This window comes from Odocoileus virginianus, chromosome 2, assembly GCF_023699985.2.
Source record: "Odocoileus virginianus isolate 20LAN1187 ecotype Illinois chromosome 2, Ovbor_1.2, whole genome shotgun sequence".
NCBI classification, from domain to species: Eukaryota; Metazoa; Chordata; class Mammalia; order Artiodactyla; family Cervidae; genus Odocoileus; species Odocoileus virginianus.
The window spans coordinates 24,107,161-24,120,262 of record NC_069675.1 but is presented as its reverse complement, the minus strand read 5'-3'; the positions used below and the strand labels follow the sequence as shown (position 1 = coordinate 24,120,262).

Below are 13,102 nucleotides of genomic sequence, written 5' to 3'. Positions count from 1 at the left end.
ATTACTAAAACCAGGCAACCTCTTCTCTAAAGCTGAACCTGCTCACTGATCCTGAGTCGCCACCCAGCATGCCAACCATGCACAAGCCACACTCTCTTCCCAGGCGAGGGCCAGGATATCAGCATTACGTATTGAAATTTAGGAAGAGCTCAACTGTCTTCACCTGTATGCCTTCCTCACTAGTGGAGGATTTTTGAGGGAAAGGCTGTATTCATCTTAGTGTTCCCTAAATAACTTAGTGAAGTGTCTTGCACATAGTAAATACTCAGAAATGTGTTCTGTAGGGAAGTGGTTCAGTTAGTAAGGACAGCACCACTGTGGGTTTGTCTGGTAGAGACAGAGACCAGTTTGCCCATAGGAAAAACATAATTACCTATGGAAACACTAATATGCAATGTCATATTCTATTTCTTATGGTCATCTTATGATCAGATACTTTGCTTTGCAACGTGGGAGAGGCTTCTAGGATTAGGCCCTGCAAGGGAACATAGTTAGAAAACTTCAAGGACTAGATCACCATGAGTTAGGTTGTACCTGTGATAACCATGTGATATTTTAGGGGGATATCAAAGCAAGTATTTAGGCTCTGAAGGAATAAAGCAGGAAATAAGGTGGCAAAGTAACATCAAAGAGGAAGCTATGCACTCTGGCTCCTAGGATGATCTGATAAGGACCAGATAATATACCAAGTTTAAGGCTACACTTTGATTTTTAAAAGACTGGACCTCTTAAGTCTGGACACTTCATAAGTATAAATCTTTCTGACAAAATAATAAGGTTCAATGCAACTCTGAGCACATAGTTCATTTTTACTGAGAAGATGAAAAAGCAAGAATATTAGAACCATAAAAACATGCCATTATAGCTCCTAGGTATAATAGGAACCATTTTAGAAACCACTATTCCACAAATTATTTATCTTAAAACTTTGCCCCCAAAAAGTTATTTCTTGGTAATATTACATTATTCTTAATTATTATATTTCAAAATATAAATAGAACTATCATATTTGGTGACTTTCAAGTTAAATAACAGGATAAAAACCAGAAAGCAATACTAATGCTCCCCTTTCAAGTAACCTTAATTGGTACATCAAAACTATAAATATTGTTTAAAGGTGGTTTAAATACCAGTTTTATCTCTTTTTATTAAAAAAAAAAAGTACATGAATCTTTCTCTGTTTAAGGGAAGAGGTGAGGTGGGTTTGAAAATAGTGGAAGGGTTTATATCAAAATATTAAAAATATTCATCTTGGGACTCCTCTGGTGGTCCAGTGGCTAAGACTTCACCTTCCAACATAAGGGGTGCAGGTTCAATCCCTGGCTGGGGAGCTAAGATATCACATGCCTCGGAGCAAAAGAACAAAAACATAAAACAGAAATAATATTGTAGCAAATTCAAAAAGGACTTTAAAAATGGTCCCCATCAAAAAATCTTAAAAGAAAAAAAAAATTCACCCTTAAGAATTCCCTGGCAGTCCAGTAGTTAGGACTCGGCACTTTCATTGTCTTGGGCCTGGATTTAATCCCTGGTCAGCAAAATAAGACCCTGAAAGCCATGTGACGCAGCCAAAGGGAAAAAAAAGTATATTCATCCTTAATTTTATAATAACTTGGGATGGGGACAGACGGTAATTAGAATTATCATGGTGATCATCCTGTAATGTATATAAATGTCAAATCATACATGTGGTACACCTGAAACTAATATAACATTGTAAGTCAGTTATACTTCAATTAAAAAAAAAAGAATATTCCTCCTCTAATAATTTAGTGACTTTTTTTTTCTTCCTCTTGCTTAATCTGTATCTATATACATAAATACACATTGCATTTTTATTCAATTGCATTTTTAGGAAAAGTAAACCTATCTCTAACTCTGTATTATGTTCTCTGTGTGTTTTGGTAATCAAACACTTCTCAAATAAAATAAATCGACTATTCACAGGAAGGTATCCAATTTCAGCTACTTGAAAGGTTTACATTTAATAAAGGTATATCAATTTTGAGTAGCCGGTGATAAGATACAGATACTGTTCTCCAAGCTTTTCTTCTATTAAGAAATACCCACCTAAATACCCAATGATACATGCCAAAGGCTTCCTCGTGCTTTTACTTTTCAGGGGACTTCCAGATAGATCCGCATGTCTGTCTGCATCTGAGGAGAAAGAAACACGGAGACAACCAGTGAGGCTGATTTCTCTGCCTATGCTACACACACGACAGAAATAAAAGGTACAAGTGAAAAACAGTACAAAAAAATCCTCCAGTTTCCTTCATGATTTCCTCTGGGGTTTAAAAATAAACTGGTTCCAGTTCTGGTTCCAAATTACTGAATGGGGTTTTACCTGGGGAACACTCACTTTAAAGTCCCTTATGAAACAGCTAACACATCTTACACGCACATGCTTTCTTTCCATGTTCGCACATCTGTAAATAGTGGAAATATGCTTCCTGTTTAGTTGTGCCATTTCTATATTATAGTAGAAAAACTTCCATAAAATATGAGGTGTTATCAGTCCTAATGTAAGATAAATCTGGCATGGAAGACAAAAATGACAAAAATGACAAAAGGCAACAGACGTGACCAGCCCTGACCTCGATGGAATGAATCTCTATGGAGGAGTCTTCATCTATCTTGATTAACTTCAGTTCCATTAGATGAGCCTCCCCCAAGTAAAAATGGGCCACTTGATTTTATCACTAGTTTTCTGTCCTTCGTATCCTATTATGATGTCATTAGCACTGAGACTGACAAGGTTTCCTGTATGCAGACAGGTATTTCATCCAATAGTCAGAATAGTAAAATTCTGTAATGGATATTTGTTCACAAAGTTCATATCACAGTCATTTCAGAGAAAAATAAAGCAGACAACACACTCTGTTTTAATTAGCTGTCATTAGGATGAAGAATAAATGTGAAAGATGGCTGCATCTCATACAAGAGTTAAGTTACAGAGTCTGAAGTAACCAAAATACATATATTGAAATGTTTTTTAAATTTGCAGCTATTTTTATAAAGCTTAACAGAGTAGCTTTAGCAGATATGATTCTGCTGTTTATGCCTTTTGTCAAAAATGTCCCTATAGATTTTCTGTGATTGAGACAACATTTCTAGGCCTATACACAGGAAGTTTTGACATCCATAGGGATTCTCTGCACAATTAGTGTTAAAATGTATAATTCAATCTGGAACTTCACATAATTTAAAATTAAAAATTAACTTTTTCATAAGCTCTAACCCTCTCATCAAGGAAATTCTTCTCCAGTAACTACTAAACAGAAAAAGGTGGGAAAGTAGCATTTAAAAATATTGAAATAGACAAAGCACATAACACAGAGCCTGGAATCTGAATTATGTATCCCAAGCACTGGCTAATTACTATGCAATCACTGACAACTATAAATGGTCCAATTTCTTTTCCTCCTACTCAGCTGATTTCCTTTGAGGAAAAATAAAATAAAATTACTAAGCTATGAAGCTTTTCACCTGTTGTTGAATAATAGTGATGTTACAGGCAGAAATATAATAAGCATATTTTGGAGGAGTAATCTAAACAAACATTAACATGCAGCCCAAACCCTGCAAGGATTGAACACCTGTCACATCACTATGAATTAATAGTAATAATTCTTTCTCAGTATTACTCAAAAATTCAAGTTCTATTTAGGAAGAGGACAAGAGAAAATTATTCTATTAATAAAATAAAGTATTTTTTAGTATTTCCTCAATGTTTTGGACAAAAACCATTACTGTATTGTTAGTAATAAGATTTACTTCGCTCTTTACTCGTTTCTAAGGCCCAAAGGAAAACTGCCAAAGCGACTCCCACATGACTGTCACCTTGACAATAATCAAAAAAACCCATCAAGAGTCACCAACACAATACCCAAAGACCATTTCACTTTATATTAATCTGCTTTTAATTTCTCACTAAATTAGTAGGATTAATTATGCAGTGTTCTAAGTGACAATTTACAGAGCACTTGAGTGGGAGATCAAAGCTCTTTAGAAGGATCCACGTTTCATCAATCATCATTATAAAGGAAGTATAGTTGGTGGCAAGAAAATCAGTCTCAACCACGAATAAATCAAGATGAGAGGTGGGTGCTAAGACTATTTAACATAAAAACTGCAACCATTAAGCGATTATACTGAATACCAGCAGAAAAGAGAAAAAGCTTCTGTCTGGAGGGAGTGATCATAAACATAGATGCTCAGGGCCACACTTAAGCTGGTTAAAAAAAATTGTGATCTGTACAAGACCAGGCCAGTAGAACCTTGTTCTCAAGTTATTTACCTAACTCCATTTAAAGAGGATTAATTAGTATGTATTAAAAGCACACAGGGAAAGAATGCAAACTGAGAAATGCCCAGAAACCAGAAAGACTCAAAATCCAGCCAGAGCGAGAACATCCTCATCTTACTCCAAACACTTGACCAAGCATGTGGCGTATTTTTGTGGCTTCTGGAAGGCTGAGCTCTACTTCCTTGAGGTAAACTTGGAAAAAAGTTACCCATTTTTGGGTAACGCATGGCTATCTTTCTAAGATGTTGTAGAAATATTAGAGGGGAAAATAGAAAGCTTGCAAAAAGTACATAGTGAATTAAAATTCACAAAACTATCTCACATGAAAGTCGCTCAGTCGTGTCCGACTCTTTGCGACCGCATGGACTATACAGTACATGGAATTCTCCAGGCCAGAATACTGGAGCGGGTACCCTTTCCTTCTCCAGGGGATCTTCCCAACTGAGGGATCAAACCCAGGTCTCCCGCATGGGCCTTCAAAATTGCTATCATAATAAAACCATTCATAGAATTTTCTTATGAGAAAATTTTCTTATAAAGTCATTTCTAAACAAGACACAAAACCGATGTGCCATTAAAAAAAGAAAAAAAAGATTCAACTACTTAAAAAAAAATAAATAAAAATAAAACCTGCTTGGCCAATACAGCATCAAGAAAATCAAGGACAAAAACGGGGGAAAATACTGGGTTGGCCAAAAAGTTTGTTTGGGTTCTGCCATACTCGCTTATGGGAAACCTGAACAAAGTTTTTGACCAACCCAATATTTGAATTGCAGATCAAGAGCTAACTACCTTAAAATTCAAAAAGTTCCCACAAGCTGGTATGATTTTTAACAGAAAACAGGCCAGGGCAAAAACAGTGGACGAAAAAGGAAATACAAATGGTTTTCAAACATATGCAAAATGTTTTACCTTATTCAAAATGAGAAATGCAAGCTGATATAACTTACATGTCACTTACCAACTAGTTAAGGGTTTCAGAGATCAATAACACTGCTGGCAAGGTTCTAGAGAAACAGGCACTCTGAAGACACTGTGGTGGGAGAGTAAATCACAGTTTTTCTAAGGACAACTGGGCAGTGACTAGCAAAATTCAGAATGAAAGCTGCTTGACCCAGATGTTTTACTGTTAGGGATCATGTGGGGTCGCAAAGAGTTGGACACGACTGAGCGCCTGAGCACACACTGCATACACACACCTGTAAGGTACATGTACCAGTCTTAAAAGGTATCTATATAAGAATATTTGTTGCAACATCACTTATAATAGTGACTGGAAACCACCTAAAATGTTTTAAAATAGGGGAACTGGCTCAAGTACAAAATATATAGACTATTATGCAGCTGATAAAAGGAGGTAGCTCTCAATGAATTGGTATGAAATGGCCTCCAAGATCCATCAAGTAAAAAAGGCAAGGTACAGAGCAATGTACACATTAATATTTGTACAAAAACAAAGAAGACACCTAGTTTGTTAGAGATACACATGGTCATCTCTGGATACTTTAGACACAGATGACAATGGTTAGCTCTAAAAAAGGTATGAATGGGAATGGGGTTGATTTGGTCAGACTTGTAGCCATTTTTGTACCTTTAGAAAAATTTAAAAACATCCATTTGAAGACGAGTTTTTACTAAAATAACAGACTATCAAAATAAATAAGCCAGAAGTGTTCTCTCCTAAAGTTAGAACTTAAAATTTCAAAAACTTTATATAATTATTAATAGTAACTTTTGCTGAGAAACCTCTAGAAAACTCAAAATATATATAACAAGTTTCTTCTAAATGTGGGCCCCTGGGATACTTCTGAAGTTGAATTATCATGTTCAGAGAAAAGAGGCTCCAGGTTCCCCTTTGAAGACATTCATACTGGGGAATGGTGCTATCATTAAAGTCCAGTGTGTTATCAACTCAAAAACAACTTAATTATTCATGTAAGCTACAGAGGGGGGCACCTAAGTCATTTGGATCCACTTCTCTAGGAACTTTTGCTTCAACTATTGAATGCTAACATACTGCTCGTATTTAACGCCAGTCTCTGTATCCTAAGTCTCAGATAGAAACCATGTGCTCATCAGGTGTTGGGTGATTTTACAGATTTTTGACAAGTTATCCAGTAAACTCAGTGGTGATGTCTGATAACAGTAACAAAGGAGGAACACTATCATCATTACATCATGGCATTTTTTTAATGAGGGGAGGGGTGTCAAGAGGGAGAAGAGACAGGCTGTCTGAAACCTGATGCTGTGGTAACAACCATGCAGTCGGTCTGCGCATCTTGTCCAGGACATCATACTTCTCCTTATGAAGTGTTTTGGTTTTTGGTCCCGCAATCCACTTGTATTAAGCACTATTTACATGTTAGAACTGGTTCAGGCTCTGTACTTATATTAGTAATTTTCAGCATGGACTTACATAATCACATATAAAGGTATATTATTAAAATAAATAGGTATTTTGGGGTTTGCTTTTATAAATCATTTTTATATCTCTATCTATAAAACACATGTTGGTTATACCATATGTTTATTTCAGGTTAAAATTTTTTAAGAATAGGAAATATATTCCCATGACTCAAAACTGAAAAAGTTTAGAAAGATGCAGTAGTAAGTTTCCTTCCCACCCCTTTCCCTCAGCCTCCCAAGTTTCCCTTTCGGAGGACCCTACTCTTACATACATTTTCCTTGAGATACTTTATGGACATGCAAACAAAGATTTGCCTACTCACTCTATTGTATTCTTTGACACCCGTTTCTTAATGAAAATAAAGGTCAGAGAATGCTGCTATTAACAACAAAAATTCCTCTAAACAAGGATTAACTCGTGAAAACTCAAAGGTATGACTATGCTCTCCCCTCACATAATTGAGGATTTATCTATTCTGCTCCCTACTTCTTCACTCTTAAACCATCTGTCATCCCACAAACTCTGGCTATGATACTGCACTAGTGGTGCTGCCAAGGCCAGAAGCCATAGGCATCCACTTCTGTAGTTCTTACAAGAGGAAGAATCTCAAGTTCACGGGGAAAACTATTTTCCTTTTCCAACATTATGAAGAATTATACTAAACATACAAATTGGAGCTCTTGATTCATCAATACCTTTAGAATTATAAACTTTCACCTAATCTGAAAGTGCATTCATACTGCATCATAGTGACTTAACTTTTACGGGGCGGGACAGGGTCACCACTACCTTTGAGAAACCAAGGAAAGCTTATATTAAAAAAATAGTAATCATATAGCTTTACCCTCCCACTGGACCACAAACATGGTTGTGTACAGACAGGTTATTTAACACCTAATCTTACTAACAAGCCAAGATCAAAAAAATCTGCTTAACAGGTTGTAACAAGGTACACATATGAGATGATGCAAGAAGCACCTAGATGATAGGAAGAATTCATTAGCTGCTTGCTGGTTTTCGGGGACCAGGACTGAGTACATGGCTGGTGAAACTTTTACATTTTAAGTTGCAAGGTAAAATTATTCTGAGAATCTGATTCTATAAACTTGATCAATGAAGCTAACTACAAAATAAAATATGACCCTTGAATCTCATCACAACAAACGCCTCTGTTCTTTTATGATCATCATCATTATGATGGCTATGTTTGTAGAAATACAATACAGGCCTGACCCTTTTTAGTGGCACAGCCTTTCAACTGCAACAAATCAAAATGAGGTGACAGAAAAAAACATACTTCACTGAAGAATCATCAAAATAAAGGCAATTTGCAAATTAACTGAGAAATTAACAGAAGCTTAATGAGAAGTCAATTAAGTTGGTGATGGTTTCTTTTCCATTCAAAGAAACAATGATGATCCTGGAGCCTGGCCAATTTTAATGCAAGAATTTCATTCATTTTCTTTCTCATAATATTTTTTATTCCTTATGGATTTAAGGAATTATTTATAAAAATATGTCTTTTAAATCAGCTAAGCTGTTTAGGTAGATATAAATGCTTTCTAGTTCCTTAAAATGGTAAGAAAATGACAATGTAAATCCATGAACTCAGAAACACTAGCACAAAAATAGCACGAAACGTCAGTATATATGCCTAAGTTCTCAAATATACGAGTCTCATGCAGCTAGGTTTGCCCTCATGGGACGCAGAGATTACTTCCAATTTCTACTCCCTTTACAAAGCACTCTTCTTCTTTTAAAGCTTTTACTTGTACGTTTTAAAGCCTTTCAACTGTTCTGCTGAAAATTATCTTCAGTAACAAAAACTACTTTTCAATCATCACTCCTTTTACAGATACCTTCTTTAAATGAAAGTGGAATACCTCATAATAAGAAATTTCCCACAGATAAATATCTACTGGATTTCTTTAAGATTTCCCTTCTATTAAGACAGTAAGTTTTCTTATCCCACAGTGGAAAAAACTTCCATGGCTCTAACATGCTAACCAGGAATGTAACTAAAAGTAACAAGGCTAGAATCAGAGCTCACACACAAATTATGGACACATTTAGGGGTACGTGGTAATATGAGAACAACCTGCAATTCACTGGAACATATGACACTTGTTCTAACAACAACAAACATAAGCAAGACTGAATGTGTTGAAAATGAGAGTAATAAAATGATATGTTATATACTAATATATATGGCATATAATTATGAAATGGAAGTCAAACTGGACAAATAGAATGCTCAAACACAAATTCAGACACTAGCTTGTAAAAATTAAATGTTTTTCAGAAAATTCACCCAAAAGACTTTAAAATTCATTTATAGCTTGCTAAATCTTCTAATTTGTTATGAAACACTGAATTTCCAGAATATTATATAACTGTAAAGGGTTTGTGGGAAACTGAGAAGTTTACAAAGACGAACAATTTCTCATTAGTGTAAATTGGCAAGCTTTATTCTTATTCTACCTTATGGGTAAAGCTGCTTCCCCAATAAGGGCTTTTAGGCAATTCCATCACAAAACCCCACTGGGTAAGGTCACCTCCCACCTATCTTTTGCTGAGCACTACTTTCTCACAAAGACTGCAGAAGTTTCAATGTTTCCTTTTCAGGTTGGCGTGATACAAATGGCAGCAGACAAAACAATGTTAAAAAAAAAAACCAAATAAAAGGCTGCACACAAGAACTTATGTTTATTGCAAACAAAAATAAAAACAAAGAGAGAGAGAGGGAAGAGAGAAGATGGTCAGAAGCACAACATATAAGGTTAAGAATTTAAAAGCATCTTACATTCTGCCCTAATGGCAGCATAATTAATAGGAACAAACGGCCGTCTTGCTGCCTGCCGCAGCCGGAGGGTATTTTTGCAGACCTGCCGAGCAAATTTTGTGAAATATGTAGTGTGAAGGAAGAAAGCTTGACGGGTCTTCACTGCAGACTTCGGGCTCCCAGAGTTTCGGACTGGCATCCCCTGCATGGCCTGGCGAGACATATGACTTCTAACTCGCGGGTCCTGTAAACCAGACACCAGCAAACGTGTGAAGACCAGAACATGTCACATACACACTGCTGCACTCTGCTCAAAGAAAGGGGCAAGTTTTACGTCTTTCACTGAAGAATATATGACTTAATACAGGGTGAGAGAATTTTAAAGTGTGTACTTTGGAGTAGGAGGTGGGGACTAGAGAAGGAAACTGGGTGGAAGTGGGGTGTCTATGATCCTATACTTTTTCCTCCTAAACTGACCTTAGCAATCCCAAATCATATTCACAACAGTGAAAAACTGCCAGAAGTAACATTATTATTATTTTAATATTGAAGTATGTGTTAGTCGCTAGTTTTGTCCAACTCCTTGTGACCCCATGGACTAGCCCACCAGGCTCCTCTGGCCATACAGTGCTCCAGGCAAGAATATTGGATTGGGTAGCCATTCCCTTCTCCAGGGGATCTTCCTGACCCAGGAACTGAACCCAGGTCTCCTGCATTACAGTGGATTCTTTACCATCAGGGAAGTCCCAAATATTGACGTGAGGGTCCTTAAATCTTGCTAGTTCTCAATAGGTAAATACCTATTATCTGCCATCTATGAGAATTTTACCAAATCATATTTAAACTGTTGTTCACCCCAAGATTGAGCCCATGCTCTCCTCTTTTACCTATGATAGCTCAGGAACAGGAAGAATGCTCAATTTGTATTTATTACTTTATGCAATAAAGCATATTTTCAACATGCTAAAGGTTGCAAACTGTTTCCAAAAAAGCCATTAAAACCAATATTTAACTTGTAGGCTCTCTTCTCATGCTAACACCTCCCACACACATTGTTCTTCTTCTGTCTGAGTAATCTCTCAAGACCAATATTTTGAATACCTTAAAAAGCTGGATTTGTCCCTGCCCCTCTCCACACGTACCCTAAACATTTCAGTACTATGCTAGCTGTAATAGCTTGGCTTATTTTTAAGTTTTCCTATACTCTACTTCTGTTTGCGAGGAGTGATTCAGGCGCTGAAAAATATGGCATTTCTCAGCACTAAAAAGACCACTGCTTGTGTACCTCGGTAGCTGGGCTAGGAGGTAACTTCTCCTCTTCCGACTGGGTGGGCATCTTCAGGCCTCCGTATTTTTTCCAATAGAGCCAACAGGTTGCACATAACCTACACTGCATATTAGGTGGGCCCCAAGAATACCACTGATGAGACTGTGTAGCTAAAGACAGAGGAAAAAGTAAGTAAAATAAGAATGTGATGTAACTTGTAATAGCAATACATATACAGACAGACATTTCAAAAATAGTCCAAAGCCATCTTTAGTTTACAATCTCATCTTTCTTCTTCCAGTTTACCCAGCAAACAGGAACGTCTGATACATGCATGTATTTTTCAAGTCAGATTTCATTCAGCCATTTATTTCTCTATATGTCAAATGCCTGTGGCCCTTATTAAGTGCCCTCTATTACACATTACGCTGCTGAAGGAATTTTTGTTGGTTCATTAAAAATATCCTCTATTGTGTACATTTCTGGAGATAAGTTATCAGGAAGGTATTAAACTAAATCCTGGTTTCCAAATCTATGGTTCAGAAACTAGCTCAGGGTTTAAGGTGCTTAGAGGGACTCCCACAGATAAAGGTAGAAGTTGGACAGAAATAGGTTATCTGTTTTTCATTCCTTTATTTTAATCAATAGATAAAACAATTATTTCACTTATTCTCTCTTTAGAAACAGAATCCGTTTCAAGATTCTAAGTCCCTATCAAATGAGCATGTGCAGCAGAGATCACAGCATGATTAAGACCTGAGAGCTCAGCTGATTTATTCCTGAGCTGAACACTACAGACCTGTAGTGTTATTTTGCTCTGAAGTTTAAATAACTGCCATATCACAATTTAAGTAGTCCCACAATGGATCTGAAAACACTGATGGTGTAGTTAACGAGGTACATAAAAGTTATTGTAATTCTGTAAGTTTGCCTAGGAATATTCTGCCCTTGACCTGCAACGTTGCCTTCATCAGGTTAACGTGTTCAAACAGCACATCAGGGTGTCAACTCATACTTCACAAGACAATGTCGGAAAGGGATTATTAAAAAAAAAAAAAGGATGATACAGTGATCACTACAGTCAGCCTACTTCTCATGAACCCCATCATGTATTATTCTGGGGGGACTCCTGGCAAACTGTAACCTAAAAATGTTCCCTCTTGTAATTTAAAACCAAATAGTCAAATAAGTCAAGCTGAGTTTTTTTAAACACAAATTTTAAGAATTCTAAATATTGGACATGGACTTATTTTGGATTCTGAATATAAAATTTCACTTGTATTTAAATATGTATTTTTATCCAAATTAATCATGATATGTCATTTTAATATGTTAAAAAATGCCTTTCTCTTTATACAATTAACTCAAATTCAATTAGATAAATAGAAAACATCAAATTCTTTCTATAAAGATAAATTTGACATGTATATTATATTAAAATATAATTTATAATAGATAATTTAATACATGGACCTCAAAAGATTATAAAATTCAATTTTTTTGTCATGCACATATAAAAATGGTGGAATAATTATTTAAAGGGATATGTGAGACTACATATAAGATGAAAGGGGTTTGTAAAGCAAAAATAAGACACATTAAGCCACTAGCATTTCTTTAGGAGTCTTTCTACTTTCACTCAAATATAAATGAAGTTCAAAATCTAAGATTTTTCCCTAATGCAAAACCAGCTATGCAATCCATGTAAAATTTTGACCAAAAGAATCTAATTTTCCACAAAGTGTTTCCCCTTGCACCCTCATGATAGAGAAAATGGTTAGGCATGTGATATTTCTATTAAGACAGCAATCTGTCCAGGCATGTGCTATTTCTGTTAAGACAGCAATCTGTCCGGCTCACACCTTCTTCCTTGGTTGTAGGAAAGCTCATTACGTGATTAGGCTTTAACGCCTTTTCTAATGCTGCAGCCTGGTACGGAGCACGGAGCGGAGGCAGAAACGTCCCTCATCCCCGCGTCCTCAGTGCAGCGGGCTAACTCCCTTCCCTGGGAGCTATTGAGACAAAAACTGGGCACCAAGGAGATTTTTTTAGTCAACGCTGGTGTCCTTCCCTCTTCCACACCAGGCTGCTGTGACTGGAAGGACATATGGATGATTGTGTCACCAAAGCCCTGTTTAAGAGACTATTTTGTTGTTTGAGGTTTTAAAGAAATATAAAAAATGTATCTGGGACCTGCATGGCAGTCCAGCGGTTAGGACTCAGCATTACCACTGCGGAGGACACGGCTTCAACCCCTGGTCAGAGAACTAAGATTCCACATGCAGAGAGGTGCAGCCAAAAAAAAGAGAGAAAGAGTTTCGACTACCTAACAGTTCA

General features: G+C 36.5%; 1 protein-coding gene across 10 annotated transcripts in view; it reads right to left on the bottom strand.

The window, feature by feature from the left end:
* The window catches only part of MTA3 (metastasis associated 1 family member 3), a 210,639-nt gene that overhangs the window by 15,460 nt on the left and 182,077 nt on the right, over positions 1 to 13,102 (bottom strand). For 9 of the 10 annotated variants that reach the window (XR_011491552.1, XM_070477493.1, XM_070477463.1 and 6 more), the window contains 3 exons: positions 10,784 to 10,935; positions 9,520 to 9,742; positions 2,071 to 2,157 (listed from right to left, as the gene is read on the bottom strand). Coding sequence is in view for 9 of the 10 variants with exons in the window: in XM_070477493.1 (XP_070333594.1) it covers positions 2,071 to 2,157; positions 9,520 to 9,742; positions 10,784 to 10,935 (462 nt within the window). In the remaining variant the exon portion in view is untranslated. The remainder of the gene's footprint in view (positions 1 to 2,070; positions 2,158 to 9,519; positions 9,743 to 10,783; positions 10,936 to 13,102) is intronic. The other variant, XM_070477507.1, reaches the window with a different exon arrangement.